The sequence below is a fragment of the Drosophila mojavensis genome, unplaced genomic scaffold, assembly GCF_018153725.1.
Source record: "Drosophila mojavensis isolate 15081-1352.22 unplaced genomic scaffold, ASM1815372v1 contig_74, whole genome shotgun sequence".
Classification (NCBI taxonomy): Eukaryota; Metazoa; Arthropoda; class Insecta; order Diptera; family Drosophilidae; genus Drosophila; species Drosophila mojavensis.
The window spans coordinates 5,820,334-5,847,652 of record NW_025318899.1 but is presented as its reverse complement, the minus strand read 5'-3'; the positions used below and the strand labels follow the sequence as shown (position 1 = coordinate 5,847,652).

The following is a 27,319-nucleotide window of genomic DNA, read 5'->3' as shown; positions in this document are numbered from 1 at the left end:
CTCTCTCTCTCGCTGGCTGTAAACTTTGTTGCAGTTTGTTTTTACTATTGTTTTGTAATGGCAAAATTATAGACCCCAACGTCGACCCTTGAGCTTCATTTCTCTAGCTCACTTTTTGGAACTATCTCTATCTCGCTCTCGCTCTCACTCACACTCGCTCTCACTGTGCCTCTTGCTGTGTGACTGGCATTGCCAAGCGCCTTCGCCTTGTTCATCTTTGGCATTATCTACTTCCGCCATAAACAGCAACAACTTTTCATCTTTGTGCCAAGGCAACAATTTTTGTCTTTGTCTGCGACGCGCTTGACTCTTTCGTCTGCTCACTCTCACCAGCACATCTCTCGCACTCTCTCTCTCCCTCTCTCACTCTTACTCTTGGCCAGGCAGTTTAACAAACGCGCGCCACGTTGTGCATTTTTATGATTTTTATTTTGATTTCCTTTAAAATAACTTTGCTGCCTGCCACAACAACAATAACAACAACAACAAATCGTTGCTATTTTTGCAAATTGCCTACAATGATGGCCACAAGTTCAGCAGCGTCTGCTCTGTTCTGCTCTCTCTCTATCCCTCTCTCTCTCTATCTCACTCTTCTCTGCTCTCCTTTTCGTTTCTTCAATGTTACGCTTGAAGTAATGAGGGTTTTTGCTTGTGGGCTGGAGGCGTGGCATGTGACGGCGCTTTCTAGCCAATTTTTTGTTGTTGGCTTTCTTTTTCCTTTGCCTTTGCCTGTTACCCGGAAAATATTATTTCGCTTGACTTTTACAACAGCCCAAAAATGGAGAAGCAACTGCCTGGTCCTCCCTCTCCCCTCTTGCTCTTGCTCTATCTCTTTGGCTACTTTTATATTTTCTTATTGTTTTCTTGTTGTTGTTGTTGTTGTTGTTGTCTTCTTGTGCTTGTTGTTTGTGTCAATGTCGCTGTCGCCGTCGCCGTCGAAAACTATTTTGCTATTTGTTTTGGCTAACTCGATTTTTCACTGGTTGCCCTTTGTCTGCATGGCTTGGCCGCTTGCAGGACACTACTGCCTGAATCTGACACATCTGAGACAGAGACAGACACACACACACACACACACACACACACAGTAGGGGCAAAGAAAAATGACCAAAAACACATTTGACATCGCAATGGCCGAGAATTTTTCTATTTTCGTTTGGCATTTGCTGCTGCTGCTGCTGTTGGTTTTCCGATTTGCCATTCATTTTGTGCTCGTAATGATTTTCATGCTAATCACAGCAATTGACGCGTATGCCACTCATTCAGTCAGTCAATCTCTCCCTCTCCCCCTCTCCCTCTGCTCGTAATCGCAGTCAAATCACAATTTCATATTCTTTTTATGCCCGGCACTGAGTGTATCACATAAAAATAAGTTTGCCAATCGAATGTTTGTCACACATCGAGCGAATGATCTTGGCGCATATAAAAATAATTCCATGCATTAGCATAACAAGCTTCATTCAGTTACAACTTAGCTCATATCTATGCTAAGTTGCTGTTCCACTGCTCTGAATAGCCATTTCATATTTTATTTAGAACAATTTCAGCTCGTGTTCCATTGCTCCAAATAGTTAAGCAAGAGCAAAACCGAAATTTTATGCAGGAAAAGAGCTTGGAGGGGAGTTAGATACAAGCTGAAGAGCTATAAATAAACTTAATAGATAGAATAGTGATGTATAGTTCACTTAAAGCTCTGGTAGAATTCAAAGCTCTTCCATAACCTTAAAGCTGTATGGTTCTTGAATCTACGAGAGTTGAAGCTTTTACTTCAAGTTACTTTATAGAGATAGAATATATTTAGACGTCTTTAATTACTGCTAGATCAACTTTGCTCTGCTCAAAACATTTTTAATTAAAATTATCCAATTTCATGAAATTTTTTTCTTCTAAAATATATATTATATTGACAATTCTGAGGAAAACTTTTAGTCAATATATGTGCTTACCTAAACCTCATTCAGACTCACAAAATTTGCTCAAAGACAACTCAAATTGAGTCGTTTCCTCAAAAATGTTGCCCAGCTGCCTGCATATTAGCAGTTTTCTGAGAACTAAAGACCTGATAAATCTCTGCTCTATTAATTTTGAAGTCAAAGTTCAAAAAGCCAGCTAGAACAAATTCATGAAATGTCCAATTAAAATATTCCACTGAAGACATTTAAATCGCTTTTCCGAGCACAATTTGGCACTCAGCTCAACTTGTCTCTGATTGCTTTATTATTGCCGACGAGGACGAATCACAGCTACGTTTAAGAAAAATAATTACTTTTCTCGAGAACTGCGTTCATATCAATTTGCATTGCTTTATATGAGCCATAATTCCGGGTGGGCTACACCAAAGCAAATTTCATCTTAGCCGGAAATGAGTTTTCTAAGCTCAATTTTTGCGTTTAGTTTGCTGAAAAATTGCAAAGCATTTGCTCGCTCTACTGCTGCTTCTTCTCTCTTTTGATTATTATATTTGATTTTCATTTGGTTTATTGACAGTTTGGCCATTGATCTATTTTAATGCAGGGGCATTACGTTATCATTTATTGAAAGGAAAATTGAAAGTATTTATCACGCTGCTAATAAATGGATGCCTCGATGTGAAATTGCTACGCTCTAAGCCAATGCACAATTTTTCAAAGTTGAAATTAATAAGGTTTTTTCTTGTTGCCCTCATTGTTGTTGTTGTTGTTGTTGTTGTTGCTTGGCTGCTTTGTTGTTGCTGTTGCTGCTGCTGCTGCTGCTGCTTCGACAAGCAACGTCGAGCGACGACTTTCATTTTGCTTGCCTTTAATTTTTCTTTTATCTGCCATTGAACAATGGCCAGCACAATTTGGCTGATGAGCAGCAGCAGCAGCAGCAGCAAGAGGGGGCGGAGCTGAAGCAGCAACTGTAGCCAGCCAGCATAATAAATTAAGCGCTGCCTGGCCCGTTTGGCTGCCACTTGGCCAAAATAAATTGCACTAAGCGAAAAATAACAACTCAATTCAGGGTACGAGCGAACGACAAGCGACAAAAACTGCCGGCCAGAAAATTGAAGCAGCTCCAAGCGCTCCAAGCAGCTCCCAGCTCCGAGCGCCCAGCGCCAAACTCCACAGCGACAAATGGAAAAAGTGCGCAACACAATAGCCAAAATGGAAAAAAAGAGCAGAAAATGTGAAGGGAAAAAGGGATATAAACAGATTACGTCGTTATTGGCGCTGACCAGCACGTGCCCACACACTAACACACACACACACACACACATGGCAAAGCATATAGACATAGCGGAATGAAGCGTGCAGCGTGTAGCGAGCCATCTATGCCTGGTCGCTGGATTTCTCGATTGATTTTGCGTTGTCGCTCGCATCACCTGCAGGCTAAGCTGCTTTTCAGCTCTGGCCAGCAAATGGAGTTAGATAGAGAGAGAGAGAGACGCAGATAGGGGGGAGTGGGAGGGCGGTCAGCTGCTGTCCATGTATGCAGTGAAGCGTTAACGTTAACGTTTCGCAGCGCCTTTGTGCTGAGCACATTTTGTTGTTGCTGGCGGGCAGGTTGACAGCGCTGCATTAATTTGATGTCGCCAGCCACCCGACGAGGAGGACGACGAGGACGACCCGCAGGACACTGGCTATAGCTCGGGCTGAGCATCAGCTACTGGCAATCGTGCAACAATTCACGTTGCTGCCACTTCTTAATTAATTTGTTCATTTATTGCAGCAGACACGGGACTGGCGGAAGCTGCTTAGAAGCCCCGTTGATTGAGTCTTTAGTGCAAACTTTAGGGTTATCTACCAGCTACAGCTGTGTGTGCTTCAAGTTTGCGCTCTCTCTCTCTCTCCCTCTCTCTCCCTCTCTCTCCCTCTATCTCTGTCTCTGTGTGTCTCACTTACAATTCACTTTGGCTGGCGACGGCTTATGAAAAACAATAACAAAAGCATAAATCAACCAAGTCGGATATTTTCTTCTCTTTTTTTCACTCTCTTTGCCATTTTTCTATTTTTAGTTTTCCATTTTTTTTTATTCTTTTTTCGATGCTTTGCTGACCAACGTTTTGGGCTAAAAACAACAAGCGAAGAGCAGCTGAAAATTTAGCAGCAGCTGCATTTTTCATGGCCCGCTTCACGGCAATGGCAACGGCCACGTGAATGCTGCAGATTGTGAGCCATAAGCCGTAAGCCTTAAAGCACCCACCGTGCGCCGTGCGCCACGTTGTTCAAGAGCTTGAAGAGCGCCAGAAAGTCCATGATTTTATCACTGATTGCCATGCCAAGCACTGCAGGAGCTAGATTTTAAACAAAAGTCTAGCTGAACAACAAAGAAAAACTAGTGGATGAAGTATAGGCCTTAGAAAGTTGAAGTTATTCAGCAGATTTATATATATCTATATATTAACGCTTATACATGTTGTACAGATATTTCTACACATTGCCAAACTAATCTAAAATCTATTAAAAATGATAATAAATAAAATATTATAAGCAATTTTAGGTAGGTTAAATAAGCTTTATTTATACAAAAATAAATATTTTTTTTAAATTTAATTTTTTATAATTTTTTAATTTTTATTTTCATTTATTTTTTATTTTATAGAATTTTATTTATTTTATGTCGAGTTAATATTTTTTTTTTTCAAATTCAAATTTTACTTTGCTTAAATTGGAACTCAAAATCTTTCTATCTCTTTCTCTCACTCTCAGCCTCATTCTGTTTCTCGCTCTCCTTCCCTCTCTCTCTCTCTCTTTCTCTTTCTATCTCTCTCTCCCTCACTTAAAGTAATCTCACAATTGCTATTTTAGCTACTTTTATCTTATTACATCAGATATTAGCCAGCTATAATTGCTATTCTTTAAGCTTAGATCAAGTATCCGCCTGCATACTCGCGCATTATAAATAGCATTGCAGAGCAAATTCTTAAGAAATGCATTCCATTAAAAAATGCTTGTGCAAGGGCGTTTTAAAATTGAAATTGTTAAATAAATTCAACTATTAATCGCAGCGCGTCATTGAAGCTTTTATCGCAGCGCTACGCACTTTGATTATCTACTTTGTCAAATGAGCATAAATTGTAGACTTAGCCTTGAGTAGGCAGACAGAGATGGAGATAAACAGAGAGAGACTGTTATACAATAAGAGAGAGAGAGAGAGAGAGAGAGTCAGCAACTGGCGTTAATCGCTGGCGCATCCTGTGTAAATCACTTGAGCCGCTGGCCCCGCGCTGCACTTAGGGCTATCCATGGCCACTAATTTAGCATTATGCAAGTCAGCGCTCGGCTTACGCTCCTCGAAGCGCTCAAGACCTCGTTCATTATGCGCCCATTCTGTTCAGGTTGAGGTGACGGCTCCTGCTGCCCCTGCTGCTGCTCCTGCCCCTGCTGCTCTAGCTACACTGGTACTTATTATTTATTGCGCCTTAGGTAATGCCCAAGTTCCAAGTGCCAAGTCAACTTGCAATTTTTCATGCACGTTCATTATTATCATTGGCCCCGCCCCACGCACGCCCACTCGACTCGAGTTTAACTGCAGCAGCCGTCGCTGATAAGCGACGAAAATGTGTAGAAAGCTGAAAGTTTTGCACAATTTTTTATGCCGCGCCAGCGGATGCAGCAATGAGTAAGAGTAAGAGATAGAGCGATAGAGAGAGAGGGAGAGAGAGAGGGCGCTAGAATTTATCACTGCAAGACGCAGTGGAAGTGGAAAGGCAAAGGCATCCTTTGCAATCACATCAGCAACAGCAGCAGCAGCAGCTTCAGCTACAGCTTCGGCTTCAGTTGCAGCTGCAGCATCAGTTTGCTCAAATAAAAGGCGAAAGAAACTGCAACGCGCCATTCAATTTGATTACTTGCATCATAAATACCGGAAGCGTCAGAGTATTGAGGCGCCACAGCAGAGCTTGCACCACTTGCACCACCATGCAACCAGCAGCTGCAGTCCAAGGCATGTGCGTGAGCTCCCCTCCCCCTTCGGCAATGGCATCGTGTGCTGCTTGAATGACGGCGGTAATATCCTGTAACGCATTGACGCAGTGACGCAGCAGCTTGGCCGGGCAGATAGCGGCGAGAGCAGCTCCTTAGCTGTCGCTCCTTTATGCACTCGAAAAGAATCTGCTGCTGCTGCTGCCATTGCTGCTGCTGCTGCCATTGCTGCATGAAAGGCATTAAAATGGCAGCACAGTGCAAAAACGTATTAGTAACAGACTATTGAGTCGCTAAAGTGACGCAGGATGCGGCGTATGGGACGCAGCTCGTGTGAATTTTTGCAAGTGCCCTGCAAAATGACTTATGTGCTGCAGGCAACAGCCACAAGGACGACGACACTATCGCCAAATCAGCAGCGCAGCTTGCATAAAAAATTTAAAGCTCTAGCGATAAAAAAGAAGAGGATGAAGATGATGAGGGGCGATGGCAGCGGGGAGGGACAAGCAAGCAAAATGACTTTGCTGGCACACACACACATGCACATGCACACATAGAGTGAGGGAGAGACCACATAAGTGCTTATGCTATAACAGGATGTGTGCATGAGTGTGTGTGTGTGTGTGTGTGTAATGACTGATCGTGTGATTTTTTATGCCTGCAGCTGCGTTGAAAGGCGATTTATCTTGGACTGGCTGGTTGACTTCTAGCTGGCACAAATCAAACTCTGACTCTGACTCAAACGCGCACACAGAGACACAAAAAACCGTAAGCTGAGCATAAAAACTGACTGCGAAAATAAAGCAAAATAAACAAACAAACCAACAACAAAACGCGTCTCTCTGTAAAAATGTAAGTTGCGGTCGTATGCAGTGGGAGAGCTAAAGGGAAAAAAATAGAAAAATAGAGAAATGGAAAAGAAAACACAAAATAAAAACAAAAATATAGAATAGCTGGCAAAAATAACCAACTAAGCTTAGAGCAGGGGGAGGAACACAACTAGATGGGAGTGGGGGCAGGGGGCGTGGAACGAAGGCAAATAGGGTTTCAGTTTGCCTGTTCAGCGGTTGGCAGAGATTAACTTTTGGGTCGTTCAAAGCGACCACAGCAAGTGCTTTACATTTTAAACATGGCGTCAGCAGCGGAGGCGGCGGCGGCAGCAGCTAAAACAACAAGGGGCGTGGTCAGCTCAACAGAGCTTGTTAGTGGCCGGATGCAGAGAGAAGCGCACAGACAGACGGCGCTCATTACTGTTGCTGTTGTTGCTGTTGTTGTTGTTGTTGTTGTTGCTGTTGACAAAAGCGCATATGACAAAGCCGCAAGCCGCACAGATTAACAATTAGTTTGCTTTTTAATTTTATTTAATATTTATAAGCGCATGCAGAATGCTAAACTGGGGCGGGGGCGAAGGGGCGTGGTCGTGCTACAATGCCATGTGGGACATTTTATCGAGGCAAAAAATGTTTAGCTAATTAATTGAAATGTATAAAAATACCAACGCCCAAAGAGGGCAACAAATTTTTTAAATATTTTAATATTCCAATTATTCATATGAAAAGCGAACGAGGTTGGCTTTTAACTATCACACTGCATGTGTGGGGCTATAGAAGTGACATATCATGTTTGACAATTTGTCTATGTGGAAATTTGTTGCATTTGCACTAATTAATTGAAATGGCAACAACTTGAGCGCTCAAAGGTAGGCAACACTTTTTAGTGAATAAATAAATATTAAGCATACGCCATGTTGGCTTTTAATTGTCATATCTAGAGGCAAGTGTGGGCCAGCATAGATATTTAGATAGGGTTTGGTTGTTGTGCACACACACATACACACACAGCATGCGAGTGTATATGTCAATTATATGAATGTTGTTTGCTTGCCGCTGCTTCTGTTGTTGCTGTTGTTGTTGCTGCTGGTTATTGTTAGCTGTTGGCTGTTGTTTTCATATATATTTATATTTATGTTAGCACGCAGCACTCACACACGCACACGCACACGCACACGCACATGGCATATAAACGAGTGTGACAAACATAGCGACACAGCCAACTGCAGTTAAAATGAAATAAAACATGAAAATGAATTATGATACATGTGTTGCTTGGCCGTGCCCCAGCCAAAAGCAGACTGTTTGTTAGCTAAAAAATAAACAACAAACAAACAAACAGAAAAAAAGAAAGAAAAGCAAAAAATGGAAATGGAAATGGGAATGAAAATGAAAATGAATATGGGAACTGGCTGGCAGCAAGTGGCATTCATTCATTTTAATGCCATTTTAAACTTAAATGAAAGTTTATGGCTTTTTATTTGCATTGTGCGGCTGGCTGTCCATGCTGTCCATGGTTGCCATGCTCATACCTGGGCAACGCATATGCCAGCACTGCGGCTCCATACGCACCGACATTGCCACGAAATTTAATATCCGAATGCCGTTCGCCGTTTGCCGTTGGCTTTGTGCGGCAGATAAGTCTTTGTTAGGCGCGCTAAACTGATTTGCTTCAAGCGGGAGATGAAGTTGAAATTTTTTAAAGGGAATTTTCGGGAATTTTCATTCAAATATATTTTGGTTTGAGGCTTGAAGTTTGTTTAAGGCAAATTTTATTTGTAATATTATTTATATAAATTTTTTGAAGAGTTTTTAGTGTTGTAAAACAGCTGACTATACTGAAATTATAGCAATAAAAATGGCTCTATAATATTTACCCAAATTTTAAGTCTAGTATTGATAGCAGATGCGGCTATTCCCTAGCCTTTGCCTATTTGTGGGTAATTTCAATTTCAAAAATATATAGTATTCCTTTTGTTGCTCTTTAGTGTTGTAAAGCAGTTGAATATACTATAATTTCAGTATTGGATATAAAGTCAAAGTCAAAGTCAAAGTCTCACTCTCATCTGGAATTGATAGCCAGTGCCGGTATTTGCCAGTCGTTGCCAATTTGTTCATCTCTATAGATACAATATATCTATTTACATTTGTAGCTTGTTTTATTATTACTCCTGCTGCTGTTGTTGTTGTTGTATTCATGTTGTTTGCGCATCTGCTTGTTACATTTGCTGGTGCTGCTTCATGTAAGACTCGGCACTGTTGCAGGCAGCTCGGCCCTCTGACAGCAGCCAGAATTGTAAACCGGTAGATCAACGCTCGAAACGCAGTTGTTGTGCATTGTTCTTGTTTGTTGTTTTATTGCAAAGACGTGCACACACACACACACACACACACACACACACATACACGTATAGCCTGTACATATGGGCTATGTAAAAGTCGACACTTCACATTCGCCAGGGCAATATTTTATTTTTATTTGCGTTGTTAGCCAGAAATTCGTTACCTGACCGAACTGGCAAGCCAGCCAGTGTCAGCAGCAACAACGCCAATCGGAAAACACACACACGCATACACATACACACACATGCACGCACACATGCACGCAGCTGAAAGCAGCATAAATCAAATTAATTTTGTAGGCGGCAACATGCGCCATTTTGTAACTGGCTCCACATTTCTCATACTCACGCGCTGTCTGTGTGTGTGTGTGTGTGTGTGCGTGCGTTTTCTTTATTTTCAGCAGACAGGGCACATGAAAAGTGCGTTTTAATTGCAAAGATGCCGCGCTCGGCATCGCGATTCGACGCTAATTAGGCGCACAATTGGCACGAAATAAAAGGCCAGAAAAAAAACAAAAGCGTGTACGTGACTATCTCAAGCTGTCGATCCCAGCTCCTGCTGCTCCTGCTGCTCCCACTCCCCCACTCTCCCGCTCTCACAGTTTAACCAGGTTCGGGCTGCCGCTGTCTGCTGTCTGCTGTCTGTTTGCGATAAAAACGTACTTTTAAATTGTCGTCGGTTGGCAACGACGCACGTGTAGCACACACTTGTACTTTGTGTGCTCGCACTCGCATTCGCATTCGCATTCGCATTCGCATTCGCATTCGTATCATCAAATGAATATTCGCTTATTTGCATCTCCCTAAGAAGAGTGAAGCAGTTGCTGTGGCTGGTTAAGTTTGCTCTCTCTCTCTCCCTCTCTCTCTTTCTCTGTGTGTGTGTTGCAGATTGAGGCGTGCTTGAAATTGGGCAGGAGGCGAGTCGAGTCGAGTCGAGTCTCTGCTAGCTGCCTGACAAAATGAGTTTTACGGCTTTTTTTCTTTATGCTTTACCCCAGCTCTATATATGTGTGTGTGTGTGTGTTTGTAAAAGGACCGCGCTGAAAGGTTAACCTTTGGTTCAACAGCTGGGCTTTTAAATTAAGATTTTCGCTGACAAAAAAAAAAAAAATAAAATGTGTGCGGGGAGCGAGGAAGAGAAAAGGAAATTTTGCCGTTGAAAATGAGAAAAGTTGAGTTGCAGTCCAGGCCGTGCGCTGTTTGCCCAGCGACTTGGGCAATAATTTGGGCAAGTCGATGGCAGAAGTTGTCGCTGGCGGGCCTGCAGCTAGTTTGCTTATGCAGTCAGCCGGCTGTCTTGGCGCCCTTCTCGCCGATTCTCAAGTCTGCTTAAAGATTTGCTTTTCGAGCACAGTTAGCAAACTACTTTGCATAGCATTGACCTTTATCCAGCCAACTGTAGTTCTAGGTTGCATTTTAGCTAAGGTTCTTTTACCTTAGAAATTCCACAGTCGACTCTTTGGGCCCTTCTAGGCGATTCTCATGACCGTTTAATGATAAACGTTATTTAACCATGCCCTCTACATCTATTCTGGTTAGAGATGCCCAATAAAGTTTTTACTCAAATCACTCTCAGCTCTTCTCGCTGATATATATAGATATTGTAGCGAAACTTAGACTGGGCTTAGCTCTAGCCCGAGATTCTCATCTGAGTCCCCATTGCTTCAAGCTCTTCTCGGAGATTCTCAAGTCTTTTCAGCTTTAGCTTAGCTCACGTCTATCTCTAAATTCTCATTTATGCTTCAGCTACTTTTCATTTCAAGCCTCTCTCGGCGATTCTCAGATATCTTATGAGAGCTAAGCCCTTAGCAAACTAATTTGCTTAGCTTTGACCTTTGGCTCAACTCAAGTTGTTGTTTCCATTGGCTGCACTTTACTGATGCCACAGAACTATTACGAAACATGCACTCAGGCACGGCGGAGCTCGGTACGGCACGGCACACAACATATGGCATTTATAGTCGGAGCGCATTGCTACCTCATCTTCATCTAATGATATTGAATAAGCACTTGAAAAACTCATATAAAGTAAACAATTGATTTCCATTACGTACGTGGCCAGACTCCCACTGAGTGTGGCACACACACACACACACACACACACGCACACAAGCACACATGGGGATGGCCCCTGTTGGGAGCGCAAATCCAGCAGGAGACTGGGTCGGGCAGCGAGAGGGGCAGACGCTGACAGGGAAACGAGAAGCCACAAACTTTACAACTTGCCATTTGCTTACCCAACGTTTACTTGCAAATTTCTTTTGGCTCTGCAGATTTTTGCATTTTTCTTGCCCACACACACACACACACACACACATGCTTATTTGCTGTTTGTGTGTGTGTTGTTGTGAGCTTCTTGCGAGTTATTTTCATATTTGTTTAAAGTCTATTTACCGCAAGTTGACAGTGAAATATGCGAAACTAGCGCGTAGCCAAATAAGTGCGACAGTTTCCGGTTACAACTGTGGCAATGCTGACTAGGGGGCGTGGCCGGGCGGCTGGAGGTGGCTGGCGGGTGCTGGGTGCCGGTTGAGTTCTGTGGCAGGATGAGCAGCAGGAGATATGGCTTGTGCTTTGCCTGCATGTCATTGCGGTTTGTTTGTTTGCTTGACTTGCGCCTGGGTAAGGATTTCATGTGCTTGAGCAGCAACTGGAGCAGCAGCAGAGCGAGAGAGGGATGAGAGAGAGATAGAGAGAGAGAGAGAGTGAAAGAGAGACCAACCGCAGCGCTGACTGTCTGCGTAGCTATGTCTGTGTGGGCTGCCTGCCTGTCCGCATGACAATTTGTTGTGCATGAAATCTGCAGGCGCTGCTCCTGCTGCCGCTGCTCCTCCTGCTGCTCCTGCTGCTGCCTTTTGCAATGTTTTTTGCGCAATTTGCCAAAGCCTGCAGAGAGATATGCATAGCGGCAGACGAGTCCAGAGACCCAGAGAGCTCATAACCCAACAGCATACGAGACGCCGACTTCTCCTGCAACTCCGTCTCCGACTCCGACTCCGACTCCAACTCCGTCTCAGACCCAGACCCAGACCCAATTCGAGTGGCGGAGCAAGGGCTCAGGTTTTTAGCCCAGGCCAAATAGTCGTCGGGCTGTGTAAACAAACAGTTATCCCTCGCTTGGCAAGACGTATTAGATTTCTGGTGGTGCTGCGGTTGTTGCTGCTGTTGTTGCTGTTGTTGTTGCTGCACTGCCTAACCACTGAGACGGAAGTAATGTGTCTATCAAAGCATTAACAACGAACGAACGTCTTCGTCTGCATTGGGGGCTCGTTTGGTTATACTTCCAGTTTTTTTTTTCTCCCTTGCCTTTGCCTTTGCTTTTCTGCAGTTGGTTTTGCTTTGACGCCGCTGGGCTTTGCATATCATGTGAAAAATCCATAATATATAGCCAGACATTATATGTATACATATCAATATGTGTATGTGTGCGTGTGTGTGTGTGTGTGTGTGTGTGTGTGTGCTTACAAGGTTTTATCAGCTCTTGCTGGCATTAAACGCCTTTATGCCAAATTGAACACAATTAAATTAGTTGCGGCCGGGCGGGGATTAAGCTAGAAATTGCCAGCTGAAGCTGCAGCTCAGGTGTGCTTGTTGTTGTTGTTGTTGTTGTCATTGTTGTTGTTATTGTTGTTGTGCTTATGTACAACTAATTGGCTATGTAAATGACAGCTGCTAGTGCAAGCTTTGAGTGCACACACACACACACACACACACACCTTTACAAATGTGGTGCATATATCATTTATATATACATATATACTGTTAATTACGAGCTTAGGTGGAGGTGCTGAAGTATTTGTGGCTTGTCAGGCAGCCACCATAGCCGCCGCCACCATCAGCCAGAGCCCCAACCAACCACCAACCACCTCCCCCCGCATCTTTAGCCTCAACCAGCTAACCCTCTAACCCAACCAATGCACCCACATTGACATTTCGAGCAGCATCAGCATCAGCAGCATCAGCAGCAGCAGCGGCGTTGTCATGGAACCTTTTGCTAAGGATTATGCAAATCTGCCACTCATCGTGCACACACGCACACACACACACACACGCACCAACACACTAGCACACATGCAGGCATAGGCACAAAGCCTTCATTTACATTTACATACGGCTAACTGAAGATTTGCGCTTCATCATAATTTATGCAGCTGGAAAGAGGCACTTCGCATTCGCAGTACCTCAAAAATCGCCCACAGTTATGTCACACACACACACACACAGTGAGAGAGAGAGAGAGTGTGTGTGTGTGTGTGGAGGCACAAGGACAACACAAACAGAGCTGACTGACTGCTTGACTGACTGATACGTCGAGCTAGGTGAGCAAACAAACAAGATTGAAACTCTATATGCAGCAGCGGCACGCAGACTTGCATATACCCTACCTTTTGGCTTTTGGCATAGAAAGTGTTGAGAATGTACAGTGCAAAGGCTGTAAGATAAATGCATATCAGAGTGAATATCATATGAGCTGAGCAGTCAGACTTGAGCTGCTGAGGGCAAGACAAGAGAAAATTTGGTTAAGAGTGGACTTTGTCTAGCTAGAAAATGTTCAGTGGAGTTAAGGCTAGTGTTAATGAAATGAAGTTTGTATATCTATTCAGTAGAGCTAACTTACTAGTAATTGAATAATAATAATAGATTAACTAGATGATTTGAGTGAAGCCGGCCAATAGCATTGAGAGGTATAGAATCATTAATAGTGGTGAGGGCTATTAAAAAACCATTAATAATGACGATAGTTGTTTTGGCTCCGTTACTAATTACGCTAGAGATAAGAACAATCGATAGAGACGATAGTTATTTAAGAAGCAACGATAGGCCTCGAAAGTCTCAAAAGTGAAGAGAAGAAGAGCGAAGACAAGAAGAGTGAAGACAAGAGTAGAATTTTAGACGTGTTTTATTTTTTAAACGAGTAGCAGCTTTGCTGATATTTATATGTATATATAATATAGATTAATGTTTATGCAATTTATATAATAGATTCTTCTGACTGACTCCTCAATTGCTTCTTAAATGGCTTCTTCAGTCATCTTTTTGGTCACCTCTTTAGTCGCCTCTTCAATCGTCTATTTAGCCACTTTTCACTCGAAAACATATTTGAATTTTGCTTTATTATTAGCTAATCTGTCTTGCTTTGCATGCATTCAATCATAATCAAATAATTATAAATGTAAATTCACATGAATTATTCGATAAGCAAATGTCAATCATTTCATTGCTCCCACTCCCACACCCACTCTCTCTCTTTATATATAAAATACTTAAACTTTGCTTCTTTTGTATTCTTGTTGCAATTTATTTTGCATAATTTGTCATAATTAATGCCCCAGGGATAGCTGCTGCTGCTACTGCTCCTGCTGCTTCTCCTGCTACTCCTGCTGCTTCTCCTGGTTTGGTTTGGCCACTGCTCAAGCCGTGAGAAGTAGCCGGCGCCAGCTGGCTGGACATTTGGCAGCTCTGGCTGCACTTTTGCCCCTTGGCCTGGTCAGCTCTCGCTCTCTCTCTCTCTCTCTCTCTCTCGCTCTGACTGTGGCCCTGCTCGTCTTCTGCACATAAAATGCTTATGAAAAGCGCTTAAATTAACTAACCCTTGGGGCAGGGCAATGCAAACACCGTAAACACCTTTAAAAGCCACAGGGCGATGTCTGCAGGCTGCCTGATACTGGCTACTGCAATTTCCATACCCCATGGCCATAGTTCAGGCTTGTTGCCCGGCGACTCATGGGGCGGGGGGAGGGGGGAGGGACCCTTTAGGGGTATAGCTGCTGTAAGGGGATTTTTGCAAAATGTGTAGTTTATTTGCAATTTTTTAGCCAAAGAGCTTTGCATTTTTGTTGGTTTTGTTGCCAGTTTTTACTTTTCATTTTTTGTTTTTGTTGTTTTTTGTATATTTGGCTTCTCTCTGCTCTGCTACTGCTGCTGCTGCTGCCGTCTCCTGTCCTTGCGGCATGTGAAATTTGTGTTATCGCAGCGCTTGCAGCAGCTGCAATAAAATCAGTGGCAAAGGTTGCAGCAGCTGAGGTCAGTTTGGGGTCCACTGCACTATGTGTGTGTGGCAGTGTGTGTGTGTTAGTGTGTGTGTGCATGCATTTTGGTGTGCCAGTTAAATGTGAAGCATTTGCACTAAAAACTTGCACAGTGAAAATTTGAAATTTGCCATTTGTTTTGTTGGTTTGGTTTGGTTTGGTTTTGTTTTCTATTTGAGTGCGAGTGGGCGGGGAGCTGCAAAACATTTCTCTGATTTGCATTTAAAAGGTGTGGCAACTGTCAGGCAGAGGCAGGGGTTAGGCCAATGGGGTCCAAATGATTGGCCTCTGTCTGTCGCATCTGCCTCTTCAATGTATCTGTTTGTTAGAGAGAGAGGGAGAGAGAGAGAGAGAGAGAGTGCTGCAGAGGTATTCAAGTTTTTATGACCACACACACACACACACACAGCGGGGCATTAAAACTTTGCTATTAGCCAAGTAACGTTAGGCCATTCGAGCTCTTAACTGCAATCTATGTTTGTGCAGTGGCCATACGATATTCCTGCATATAAAAGTCAAATGTTGCAACTGAAAGCCGAGAGTCGTGAAGCGTGATCAAAAGGTATTAAAATTGAAGACGAATCTGGTTTGCTTTTAGCTTGACTGTGTTAGCCAAGGCAAGCAAAGCACTGATATGAAGCAGAAATTATAATTTTGGGCAAGTTAAAGGCCTTTGGGTAACAAGGAAACATAAGTCATATGGGCTAAGCGACTTCTCTTTAGCTAATCATTCACAGAAGTTTATCCAAGTGACTCTGCCTCTCTTAGAGAGGAAGTTACTTTGAGTAAAGATTATCAGAATTCCTTGGGATTGCTCTTCTCTTCAACTAGAGCTTCTTAGAAAATGGTTCAAGTCTCTCCCTCTCTCTGTCTCTCTTCTTGATATGACTTATAAAAGTTCAAATGAGTAAAGTAAAATCATTTGAGTACAATTTCTATATTTTTTAAATATTTAATATTAAAATTTAATTAAAATATATTTTATTTTGAATTTTTTTTTAATAATTGTAAAATATTATTAAAAATTTTTTTCTAAATGTAAATTATTTTAAAAATATATTAACTGTCTGACTTGCTTCTATGGGATTATAGATACATTCTCAAGGGAGGACTTGCTCCAGCTGCTCTAGTCTCTCGATTTATATATGTACATGTAGCTATAGCTTATCAAAACCTCATTTGATTTAATTTCTGTCAAGCGGGATTTTTTTTTTTCACTCTCACTCACTCTCTCTCTCTCTCTCTCTAATTTAAAGTCGAAAATTCATATTTCACATAATTTAAATATATTTAACTAACTGTCCATCAGTCCTTACCTCTTTGCCATTTGTCAATTTGACTTATATATAAATCTCATAAGAAATTCCAATCAGAATATTTACAGAATTCGAAATAAATTTCGTCTAGAGCATTCGGCATTCGTTTGACAACTGCGTTGCAGTTGCAGCTGCGCTCGCCCACAAACTGTGCAACAAAAGGCGAACAATGCGAATGCAACATTTAAAACCTACAATAAAATGAAATGCAAATAAAATGTGCCGCTGACACGGCTGAGGCCAGGCGAAACTAGAAAAATAAAGCACAGCAAACCAATATATATATATATATATACAGATATTTAATAGAAAGAGAGAGAGAGAGGGAGAGAGATAGAGGGAGATAGGTGAACGTAAAAAATTGCGCTGGCAACATGAAATTGGCTGGTTGCTCGGGTCATAAATTTCTATATAGACAATCTCGATGTTGTTTGCGCTATTCGACTATCCGGCATTTGGGTATTCGGTGTACAATTTGGCCTATTGTTGGGCCGTAGCACTCTGATTGTCGCCGTCGTGCTACGCAACATGCAACAACTATTAATCATATTGAATGGCTTCTGTTTCTGTTTCTGTTTCTGGCGATGGCGATGGCGATGCCTGTGCCTGGGCCTGGGCCTGACTGTGTCATCCTGGCTAATCAATCTTTACCGTGTGCCGTCTCTAATGGCACTGACAACGACAAAGGCCATCTCTCTCCTGCCCCCACGCCCTCACTCTGCCGCTCTGGCTATCTCCCGTTCCATCGCCCAACCCCCCATAGAAGAAAAATGGCCGATAAAGTCATTAACGCCTGGCTGGCCACCTGCCCTGGGATATGCTACGGCTTGCTGTTGTTGTTGTTGCTGTTGTCGTTGTTGCTGCTGATCCGGACACGGATACGGCTACACACACACACACAAGGAGCTGGCCGTCTGAGCCGGCGGGGGCCAGTTGCTACTATTTTGTTTATGGGCGAACGGCGCAAATCTCTTTGCCAAGCCGCTGCTCAATGAGGCGGCAGGCAAAAGCCAAAAGGGGATTAGTTGTAATCAATAACTTGGCCCAAGCAAGCGGCGGGGCTGCCCAGCCGCCATCTCCAGTTCTGTTGTTTGCCTGTCGAAAGTTTTGCCAATGCCTCTACGCCCCACCAGCCCCCTCAAACTGAGCCCTTTGTGCGCCAAGTTATTATTATAATTTTTTTTTTGTTCTCTTTCTTTCTAGCTTTTTCTTTTTTTTTTTCTTCTTTTTTTGCAAATGCGGATTAATTGAAAAGTTTGCCATTAGCAATTCGCGCTTGGTTAAGTTGCTGCGCCTTTGTTTCAATAGAGAGAGAGAGAGAGAGAGAGAGAGAGAGAGAGAGGGAGCGCTAGCGCCTCTTGCCACCTAGGCAATATCTTGGCTAGGTGTTTCAACTATTTGATCGTTATGGATTTTGACAGCTTCATTCGCAGTTATGATGAAAATTACTTAAAAGCATTTTGCGCAGCGCTGATTTGATTGATGGGCGTTTATGTGGCATGAATGGTGGCAACGCTGCCAGCTGGAATGGGGCCGGGCCGAGGCGGGGCGGGCATTTGTGCTTGTGCCTGTGGCAGTGCTGCAAGTTCTCTCCGGCGTCGTCATTATATTCGCATTATCGAGTGACGTGGGCGCGGGCGCAATGAGCCATCGCAAATGCCAGTTGACGTGCCGGCGGTTTGAAGAGCTGACAAAAAGTTGTGCCAATTTGTGTCAATTATCAGGAGGCTGCCCCACTACGCCCCCTCCCAGCCGAAATCTGGTGCAGCCCACTCATCAGCTTTTCACCTGGCCGTTGAGTGAAGTTTCCAAATCCGCTGAGAGTTTTTGCCGAATATGGGGCAGCATTAAATGACAAAACAATGAATATTCCCAGCAAAAAAGAGAGAGCGAGAGAGAGAGAGAGAGAGAGGGAGAGCAAATTGCGGCTTTGTGCGCGTAAATTTCGTTGAGCACGGCGAGTTTTCCATTCTCCATTTCATAATGTAAATTTGTTGTTGTTTTCTGTTCTTGTTGGGCTCGCCGAAAAAAAGTGCCAGCAGTGATAGATGCCATTTTTTCAGGTGGCTAACAGCCAATTTAAAAGTACAAAGCAATTATAAAAGTTGATTAACGTCAAAATGTTCCTATCAAATATTTAATTGAAGTTTCAAAAGCGCATGAAAACTTTTAGCAGCATTTGTTGTGTGTTCAACATGAGATTGTGTTGAGGGCTTAAGCTTAAAGTGCATAAGCCAACAGGCTATGGCATACAGTCAAAAGCCTATTAAAGCTTGTAAAGCACATGCGATAGTTAAGATTAAAATGGAAGTATTAAATGTTAGCTCAAAGAAAAGCTTTGTTTGTTAACTTGCATGAGCTTTGCGATGTAAAAGCACAGCTTAATTTGAAAGCACATTGGAAAGGTAATTGAAAATCTTTAAATATAAATGTTTTTGATATATGAACTTTATCTATAAGAATATTTGAAAGCTTCTCTTTGAGTAAACCTAAACCAAATTAGAATCAGAAGTTGATACATATATTACCGGCAATGGAATCTCTACTGAAATCTCTCTTTAGGTACACAAGTTTAATTACTTTGCGTACAAGCACAGTCGACTCGAAAGCTTTAAAGCTATCTCTGTTGCCATGGCATTTATTCCTTGTATTTAGACGACAATCTTAAGCAAATCTTAATGCGGGTTTTGCACAATTCCTGCAAGCCATTCGACAGAGTTCGTTCATTTAGGCTTATCCTTATTAAAGATTTATGCTTAAGCATGCACGTCGAGCTCTGCTGGATAAGGCGTAAGCAAACATTATGCATATCGTTAATGAAATCCTCAACGGCCTCAGTCTCAGCTGAGGCTGTCACATACAACGCCCGTTGCAGTCTGAAGCATCTAGTCGCTCATTAAAATCGAAGAGCGTCGAAACAAATCGATTTTCGTTTAGTATCGCAATCAAGAACACAACAAATTTGTGTTGTTGTTGTTATTGTTGTAGTTGTTGTTGTACTCGTGCTAAAAATTTGTTTTGTGCGCTATAACAAGACCGGGCCGTGCCCCAGCACACCTGCCTATAGCTGCCAGGCTGCCTCACTGAATGGAGAACTTAAAGAGCACTCGAACAGCACTCAGCCACAAACACATGCACACACACACACACACACACACACAGAGAGAGTGTGTGTGGGGTGTGTGTGAGCTGCTGTTTAAGTGGAGTTTGCTTTGGCTGCAGAGAATTTTTTGGATAAATTGTTTTGAGTGAAGGGTTAGAGTAGGCGCTGCACCGTCTGTGCCTTGCAGTACTTGTCAAGATTGAATTTGCCACGAATATATACATATATATATGAATGTATACATATATATATGATTTTTTTTTTCAGCTTTCTTTTTTGGCATTTTTATTGATCAAACAAACGCTGGCAAGTGGCAGCTAGTGAAGGTGTCATTGCTCAGCACTTGCATATATATACAATGTATATACATATACATATATATATATATACATAGGTATGTATATATCTGAGGTCTTGGGAGGCAACACGCGCAGTGCGCATAAATTGCATGATTCGTTTTTCGGCAACTGTCATTCGGATTTTTCATTTGCATTATTATTATTTGGCAAGTTGGCAGACGTTGCCTTATTGCTGCTGGTACAAAAGAACTAGTTCGCTTGTATTTATTCAGGGTTTCTTTTTTTCTCATTTCACTTTAATGGGTTTTACTTACCGGACCAAACTGTTCAAAGTAGCTTTTGACATCCTCTAGCGTGGTGGGCGCCGAGAGGCCGCCCACAAAGATTTTCTTCGTTCTCGTCACCATCTGCAACAAAATAAAGAGAGAGAGAGAGAGTGAGAGAGTGAGCGAGAGAGATGGGAATTGTGATAAAGTATCAGCATAAATGAACGAACGAATGAGCGTGTAAAGCGCAAGTGGCAAATGCTGCTTAATTTAGCTGTAGCCTGGCATTTAAAAATGCATTTATGGTAGCTGGCAAAGGCAAAGGCGAGGCGGGAAGGAAATCGGATCAGGAGCAAGCCCCACGGGGGGAGGGGTGGGTGCGGTGCTCCATGTTACCCAAAGTTATGGCCCGCCAGACTGCGCGGAGCCGTAAGAGTCGCTGCTTCTGTAACTTACGGCAACAACTTTCGCTATGCGTCGACCATTTTGTGCACTTTATGTAGTAGCCGCACATGTGTGTGTGTGTGTGTGTCTGTGTGTGTGTATCTCTATGTGTGTGTGCAGCTGGCATATTTAAGCTGACAGTTTCAAGTGCCAACTTTACGCAGTTAGCGCAACAGCAGCACCAAAAATGATGGCGCGCCGAGTGCACGGCTCTCTCTCTATACATGTGTGTGTGTGTGAGTGTCTGCATGTGTGTGTGTGTGTGTACTGCAACGCCAGCCTTTTTAGCCCGCAGGCAAGCGTAAACTGTTAACGTTAAGTGACGGCAGTTAAGCGACAGTGGAGCAAACGATTTGCCAGCCAGTTCCGAGAACTGGTTCATTTGCGGAATAGCTAGCATTTCTTAGTGCTGCGTTCAGAATTCTTTGTAACTGCCAGGAAATGTTTGCTTATTTATTGCAAGCATTTAAAACTTTAATAAAACATGTTTTAATATTTTGTGTTAAGTTTCATTAAAAAACTATAAAAATTAATTTAAACATTTTAGCTAACTGTTGAAATATTCATCAAACTCTACAATGTTTAGTTCAGTTTCAGGAACTGATTATTTTTTATAACAAATTTATTTTTATTTTATTTTTTTTTTATAAAAATTGTAATTACGACTTAGTTTTTTAATTAATTTAACTTCTGCTCAAACTTTTTTAATAGTTTAGCTGTGAGCTCGTTCCAGGAACTGATTCATTTTGTGAAGCAGCAAGAAATATGGGTAACTTTTTATTATTCACTTTTGTTTAGTGATATTTAAATTGAATACTGGTTCGTGAACTAGTTCCATTGCTATATAATACTAAAAAGCCATTTAAATTCAAACTCTAGCTCAAGAACTAGTGCTATTTTTGCTATCTATTTAAACCTTTGCTCTAGCTCAAGATCTAGTTCTATTCCTGTAATTTACTTAAAGTCTAGAGCCGGTTCTTTTCCAATATTTTATTTAAATTCAATCCCTAGTTCAAGAACTAGTTCTATTCCTGTGCTAAACTGCGCACTTCCAATTTGCTTGGCTCAATTAGAAATCAAGTTCAATTGATAATGAATCGAATGATTCACTTGATGAACTCTATAGTTAAGACGGGGTTCGTTAAACATTTCTTCCTCCGCCACTTTCGGCAGTTGGTTGCGAAATTTGTGCGGTTTTTAAACACATTTTATACCATTATTTTGCTTTTTTTTTTATCTTTTTGGGGGCTTTCTTTTTGGGCCCATGGTTTCATGGGTTTTTTGTTGCAGCTGTAGGGCCGGATGAAGCTGATGACGTTGATTGCACTGAAGCTTGCTAGCTGCAATTTATGAGCACACAGACAACAGGCTGCAGGGCTGCACACAGTGCGAGGGAGTGTGAGAGGGAGAGGGAGAGGGAGAGGGAGAGGGCGAGGCGGTCGAGTGGTTTTGGATGGAGGCGTGGCAACAGACGGCTGGAAGATGTGGGATACGTCCGTTAAGGAAGCTAACGATATGTAACAGCGGTGCTGATGTTTCTGCTGTGCCAGCAGTAAAATTCATACAATGTCGTAAAATTAAAACACTTGTGTTGTCGCACCAGCAAGAGCAAGAGAGAGAGAGAGAGAGAGAGAGAGAGAGAGAGAGTGAGAGAGAGTGAGAGAGAGAGAGTGAGATAGAGGTACAACTACAAAGTTAGTCATGCAGCTTTTGGCAAGGCAAATCGCTTTTGGCCCGTGTTCCTGCCGGGCTGCCAGCTTGGCCGTCTGCCCTAGAGTAGTCCTACACACACTCTCTCTGTGTGTGTGTGTGTGTGTATTTGTCTGAGCTGCACTTTACACAGGTTGGGCAAATACATGCCAGAGGTCTGGGTCTGGGTCTGGCTCGCTGCGGGCGAGCTGCTAACAATTTGCAGCAAAAGAGAAAAACCAAGAACAAACAAAAGCCGTCAAGTTGAGTGCGCTGCAAGAAAGTAACAGCATGACGTCCAGGCACAGCTCGCGACTCCCAACTCCAGCTCCAACTCCAACTCCAACCCTATCCACTGTCTCGCTCAGCAGAGATGACGCACAAAATTGCAGCGATACGAGAAACAGCGGCCGCCAGCATTTTGCTGCCTTGCTCAACTCCGGCGCTAATCACTGCCAATGAGGCAGCTACTTAAGCTAATAAACTGCCCACTGGCTCGACTTTGCAATGTCATCATCAAAGACACATCTCTACATATATATAAATGTATATGTATATATTTGTGTATAGCTGTAATTTTGTGTATTTGCTGGAAACACGCCCAGTGCTGATAGCGCGGCATGAATCAAAAACAAAACACACCCAGCGCCGACAAATGAGGAATACAAAGGCGAGCTGGCGGAACTCGATTCGAAATGCTCCCCAGCCCCAGTCCCCAGTCCCCAGTCCCCAGCTGATCAGGCCAAGGCGACCTCAACAAATGGAACCACACACGCATACTAACGATGTGACACGGCATTTTAACGGCCAACACACAGCGCTGCACAGATTAGGAATGTCAATATTAGCCACGACGACGACCGCAGAGCAGGCCTGGGTGGGGGGGCCGAGTGGGGTGAAAGGTGGACTCGATGTGTGTGTGTGTGTGTGTGTCTATCTAGTAAAAGGTTGGGGCACCCTCGCCCCGCCCCCGCACACCGCCAAATTTTGACAAATGACGTCAGACACGGGGCGTTGAGCTAGTGAAACCAAGCTGAAGTGGGCGTGGCCATTGGACATGTTACAAGAAACGGAGCCATCCAATGCCCAATGCCCCAATGTGGTCAACCATCCAAAACTAACTGCGCGCAATTGCCTTGCAGCCTGATTAGGAAAAGGTGTTGCTTACAGCAGGATAATGGACTGCCAGGACGGCTGCAGGATACGAAATGCTCAACTTTTGCTAAATGCTAGCAATCTACAAGGCAAATTAATCAGCAGAGCGAGAGTGAGAGGGAGAGAGAGGGAGAGACAAGCTGAAGCTCGTGTGAGCTCTGCCAAAGTTGTCGAAGTTGTGCGGAAGCGCTTAGAATTTGAGTTATAGTTCTATAGGGAGAAATTAGAGCGAAAATTAGTTAAGTTATGGCAAATCGATTGAGAAAATCTGTTTGCGATGGCCGGAGAAGCTGTGGACTTGGTTTAGTTGAAGCTAATGCAAGGATTATATACGTTGCCATATGAAGCGAAAGCCAAGGCATTGGGTTAAGATAAAGCGTAAAGGGAGAGAGAGAGATAGAGAGAGAGAGAGAGAGAGAGTGAGAGAGATAGAAGGAGATAGAGAGAGAGAGAGAGAGAGATAGAGGGATAAAGAGAGATAGATAGAGTAGCGAGAGAGAGAGAGATATATAGAGGTATAAAGGGAGATATCGAGACTGAAAGAATCAAAGATTTAAAAGTTCTAACTACTGAAACTTTGCTTAGGCTTCACAGACGTAAATTCTCTATCGAAATATTCCCTTAGCCTCTACAAACTTAGTTTCCTTGCTTAAATATTCCTTTAGCCTCCCCAGACCCAGTTTCCCTGCTGAGTTTTTCATTTAGGTCTGACTTCTATAACCAATTTAGGACTCTTCAAGCTCAACCCAGCTAGCATATTAAATGATATGCATATGCGCTTAAATAACAACACGAGTGAGTGTCAGACAACATGGGAGATGCTCTGCCCCCTTGAAGTGCTCTACCCGCATTTCACTAACCAGCTCTATAACATGGGTTTAACGGCATACATTTAAGTAACTGCGTAACTGCGTCTGCAATACTTTTGACTTGAATATGTATGCAGAGTTCACTATGATTTGCAACCCCTTAAGCTGCTTTTAATGGCCTGCCAGGTGAGGGTTGTCGGTGGGTCGGTGGGTCGCTGTGGAAATGCCCATCAGCGCTGACAATCAAGCCGGCATTGCCTTCATCTCCGATGTTGGGGGCGCAGTGTTGTAAAAGGGCAAAATCAATTTAACACTTTCAACTAAATTATTCATTTTGCATAATAATTTTCAAATCTGTCAAAATTCACACAAACACACTGACACACACACACACACGCACACACACGCACGCACACTTATACATTGAAAGCAGGCTTTTATTTGATACATTCAGCGGTTGTCGGCGTCTGCACTTTCACACGCTTAGGATCGCGATAGGGATGTTGACTGGTGGGAGCTGAGAGGAGGACGACGGACGGCGAACGGCGGGCGGGGGCACAGAGGCTGCTGGAGCAACGAGGGGTGCCGCCTGCAAAAAGCACTCAAATAATTCCCAGGCGTAAGCTAAACCAGCGCAAAAGTTGCCACGCTGCGCACAACAATAGCAGCAGCGCAGCGCAAGGGAGGCAGAGGGGCGGTGGGGCTGGTGGCAATGTGGAACTGAGACTAAAAAGTAAAACCCTTTAACCGAGCGTAGGCAACGGCGCCACGCGAAGCGTCACAAATTCTGTTAAGCGAAAATTTCATCAACGGCACGAGAGAAATTTTCATTTGCCATTCGCCATTCGCCATTCGCCATTGAAACGCTCCGCCCGCCCGTTCCGCCCGTCCGGTTCCGTCCGTGCGGCCGTGCGTCCTTTTGCGTTGTCAAAATGAAAGGAAAATGTCTCATAAATCCTTTTAATATTAAATGAGCTCGTTCTACTCCACCTCCGACGGCGGCGCTCGTTCGAAAAGCCGCGCCACGCACACACTTAAAATTATGTGGCTAATGGGAGCAACTTGGCTGGAAATTGCGCGAACCTGTCGAGAATGCCATTGCCAGCCAGGCCAGGCCGAGTCAGGCCAGGCCGAGTCAGGCAGCCACGCAGCCAGCCAACTTTTGCCAGCCATTCAGCATCTACACATGTCCCTCTGCCCTGCGTCCCACTCTCAAATTTGTATATCTGATTGCGGCCATGGGCTTTGTGTGGGCAATGGGGGAGGGGGTGGGTGGCAGGAAAGGTTTTCGGGTTGCGCCAATTGTCATTAAATGTAATTTTTAAACCTGTTAGCAACGCGGCGCATGTAGGCCATAAAAAGGGTAGGCTAGAGCCCGCTGCCCTCTCCTGGCCAATGCCTAATGCCCAAGTCCTTTGTCCCTTTTTTTTTCTTCTTGCTCGGCAACCTCCCCCCTACTTAGCTCTGTTCCCAGAGCATTTGGTTTTTATTGTCAAATTAGTCGGGCAAGCGGGTTTATTAAAGTTGTTTTTCGACAAAAACTCTTCATGTACCTATTATGTTATGTTATGTTATGTATGCTATGCGTGCGACGCTCTGCCTGTGTATGTGTGTGTGTGTGTGTGCGTTAGTGTATGCCCAAAATTTGATGCGACACAAGGCATTTACACACACGCACACACACACCTACACACCTACACAGACATTCAACTTCATTACATCCTGCCAATTCCAGCAATCCCTGCGCCTGTTCCCTCGCCCCTGCCCCCGCTCCCGACCCCGCCCTCGCCCCTGCCATTCGCCTGGCTGACAACAATTTGTAACATTTGCCGCACTTCCCGCAAGCATTTTTGAATGCGGCATAGAGAGAGGGAGAGAGTGAGGGAGAGTGAGGGCAGGACAGGGGAGGGGGGATTGTCGTCTAACCCACTCAAAAAGCTTCAACATCATTCAAAGTGACAAATTATCCATGCAAATTTTACAAAATGGCTGCCAGGCGCCAGGGGAGCGTCGCAGCTGGGCCGTGGGAAAAAGTGTTGCATACTTATGAGCGCGAGGCGCCATTTGAAATATGAGCACTGAATGAAGGCAAAGTTTGACAAAAACTCAAACACACACACACACACACAGGCACACGTTGCTTAAATCGAATGTGTAATGCACAACAATGGCGCAAAAGGCCTCCTCCGCCAGGATCTCTTCTATTTGTGACCCGCTTCAGCTGTCTGGCTGCCTGTCTATGTTTATCTCCGATGATGTGTGGTTGTCTCTCTCTCTCTCTGTGTGTGTGTGTGCTGCTGTCTATGCATATTCGATATGCTCCATCAATGCCATTGTGCTTTTGTCTTGCTTTCAATTAAAATGACCACAGAGCGAGCTGGAGGTCCTGGCCCGCCCTCGACGCTGGCTGCGTTTGCTGTCTGAAGGGACAGAGCCACAGTTGCTTGACCGAAAATTTGTGCAATTTCCGTTACTAATACTTTTTGGTCAATTTCCTTCGCACACACACACACACACACACGCACACACTGTTGATTTATTGCCCTGGCAAATATTTTGCGCCTTAATTTCGTTGATATTTATGCGGCAATGTGTCCTTGTGCTGAGCCAATAAACACGTTTGTGCCACTGACAAGGGATAATGGGCTTCCTGCCACACACACACACACACACGCATATATAGAGAAATGTGTGTGTGTGTGTGTGTGTGCAAATCAGCATTTGAATATGCCCCAGGGAGCCAGCGCCATCAAAAGGAATGCAAATCGTGTGTCCTGTCAGTCGTCCTGTTGCTACTGACTCGGACTCGGAGCTTGTAAATCAAATGAAATATATTACGAGCGCAGCATAAATACATTTGAAGATTGATGTGTGTAAGCCAGGGCAGAGCCAAAAGGAGCTGAGCGTAAAGCAGAATACGCAAAAAAAGGAAAGATAAATTGAAATAGAAGTGGGAAAAGAGTTAAGGAGCGGCTGCTCTCACTCTCCCCCCACTCTCCCCTCGCTCTGCTCTGCTGGCATTTTAATGAGCTGCTGCACAAACTAAACACAAACTAAAATGGCGCATCGCTCACAAATTGACTGCCAGCTGGACTGCCGCTGTGTCTGTGTGTGTGTGAGTGAGTGTGTGTCTCCTTATTTATGCATAACAATAA

The 27,319-nt window shown here is 43.6% G+C and overlaps 1 protein-coding gene across 5 annotated transcripts in view; it reads right to left on the bottom strand.

The window, feature by feature from the left end:
- Positions 1 to 27,319, bottom strand: part of LOC6581521 (RNA-binding protein Musashi homolog Rbp6) — a 194,521-nt gene that overhangs the window by 44,425 nt on the left and 122,777 nt on the right. For all 5 annotated transcript variants that reach the window (XM_015161889.3, XM_032730836.2, XM_015161890.3 and 2 more), the window contains one exon: positions 20,116 to 20,208. In XM_015161889.3, the coding sequence (XP_015017375.1) occupies positions 20,116 to 20,208 (93 nt within the window). The remainder of the gene's footprint in view (positions 1 to 20,115; positions 20,209 to 27,319) is intronic.